Source organism: Elephas maximus, chromosome 3 (genome assembly GCF_024166365.1).
Source record: "Elephas maximus indicus isolate mEleMax1 chromosome 3, mEleMax1 primary haplotype, whole genome shotgun sequence".
Taxonomy (NCBI): domain Eukaryota; kingdom Metazoa; phylum Chordata; class Mammalia; order Proboscidea; family Elephantidae; genus Elephas; species Elephas maximus.
The window spans coordinates 22,575,958-22,577,581 of record NC_064821.1 but is presented as its reverse complement, the minus strand read 5'-3'; the positions used below and the strand labels follow the sequence as shown (position 1 = coordinate 22,577,581).

Below are 1,624 nucleotides of genomic sequence, written 5' to 3'. Positions count from 1 at the left end.
TCAGGTAATGATCTTGCTGGGTGTCGAGGAACCACACTTTTGATTATCTGTCACCGCATCTTTTCCATCAGATTCACCAATAATATGGAACCCAGAAATCAAACAGGTGTTTCAGAATTCCTTCTTCTGGGAATTACAGAGGATCCAGGATCGCAGCCTCTCCTCTTTAGCCTATTTCTGTCCATATACCTGGTCACCCTCCTGGGGAACTTACTCATCATCCTGGCTGTCAGCTCTGACTCCCACCTCCACACTCCCATGAACTTCTTTCTCTCCAGTCTCTCCTTCACTGACATCTGTTTCAGCACAACCATGACCCTGAACATGCTGGTGAACATCCAAGCACAGAATCATAACATCATTTACATAGGGTGCCTCACCCCAGGTCTGTTTTGTCCTGGTTTTTACTGGTTTGGAGAATTTTCTCCTTGCAGCAATGGGCTATGACCTCTATGTGACTGTCTGCCACCCACGGAGATACACCATTATCTTGAACACCTGCCTCTGTGGCTTGCTCTCCCTACTCCCCTTACTAACTAGCATTGTGAATGCCCTACTTCACAGTCTGATGGTGTTGCATCTGTCCTTCTGCACAGATCTGGAAATCCCTCGTTTCTCCTGTGAACTTGCTCAGATTCTCAAGCTCACCTGTTCTGATACCATCATCAATTACATCCTAGTGTATTTTGTGGCTACTGTATGGGGTACTGTTCCTCTCTCTGGAATCATTTGCTCTTACACTCGGATTTTCTCCTCTGTTTTGAGAATGCCATCAGTGGGTGCAAAGTATAAAGCATTTTCCACTCCTGGGTCTCACCTCTCAGTTGTTTCCTTAATCTCTCAGGCAGGCCTTGGTGTGTACATCTGTTCTGCATTTACACACTCTTCCAGCAAGACAGCAGTAGCCTCAGTGAAGTACAGTGTGGTCCCTCAAATGATGAACCCTTTTATCTATAGCCTGAGGAACAGGGACATGAAAGGAGCCTTGAGGAAAATGATCAGTAGGATACCATCATTTTAGTGACTGTGTCTTCTGTTTTGGGCTTGGGATAGGATGGGTCAATGTGGAAGGAATACTGCTGACATGGATTGAATTTTATCTCCTAAAAATATGTGTATGAATTTGGTTAGGCCATGATTCCCAGTATTGTGTGATTGCCCACCATTTTGTCATCTGATGTGATTTTCCTATGTGTTGTAAAATCTATGTCTATGATGTTGATGAGATGGGATTAGAGACAGTTGTGTTTATGAAGCAGGACTCAATTTACAAGATTAGATTTGTCTTGATCAAATCTCTTTTGAAATATAAAAGAGGGAAGCTGGCAGAGAGGCAGGGCTACCTCATACCAGCAGGAAAGCAGTGCTGGGAGCAGAGGATGTCCTTTGGATTTGGGGTTCCTGAGCAGAGAAGCTCTTAGACCAAGGGAAGATTGACAAGAAGGACCTTCCTCCAGAACTTGTGGAGAGAGAAAGGCTTACTCTGCAGCCGATGCCCTGAATTTGGACTTCTAGCCTACTATACTGTGAGAAAATAAACTTTTGTTTGTTGAAGCCACCCACTTTTGGTATTTCTGTTATAGCAGCACTAATAACTAAGGCAACTGGTGATCCAAGATGTCTG

General features: G+C 44.3%; 1 protein-coding gene across 1 annotated transcript; it reads left to right on the top strand.

Moving 5' to 3' along the window:
• The first annotated feature begins 436 nt into the window (after positions 1-436).
• Positions 437-1,021, top strand: LOC126071074 (olfactory receptor 7G2-like). Its single transcript, XM_049875369.1, has one exon. The coding sequence runs from the start codon at positions 437-439 to the stop codon at positions 1,019-1,021; it is 585 nt and encodes a 194-aa protein (XP_049731326.1).
• The last annotated feature ends 603 nt before the right edge of the window (positions 1,022-1,624 follow it).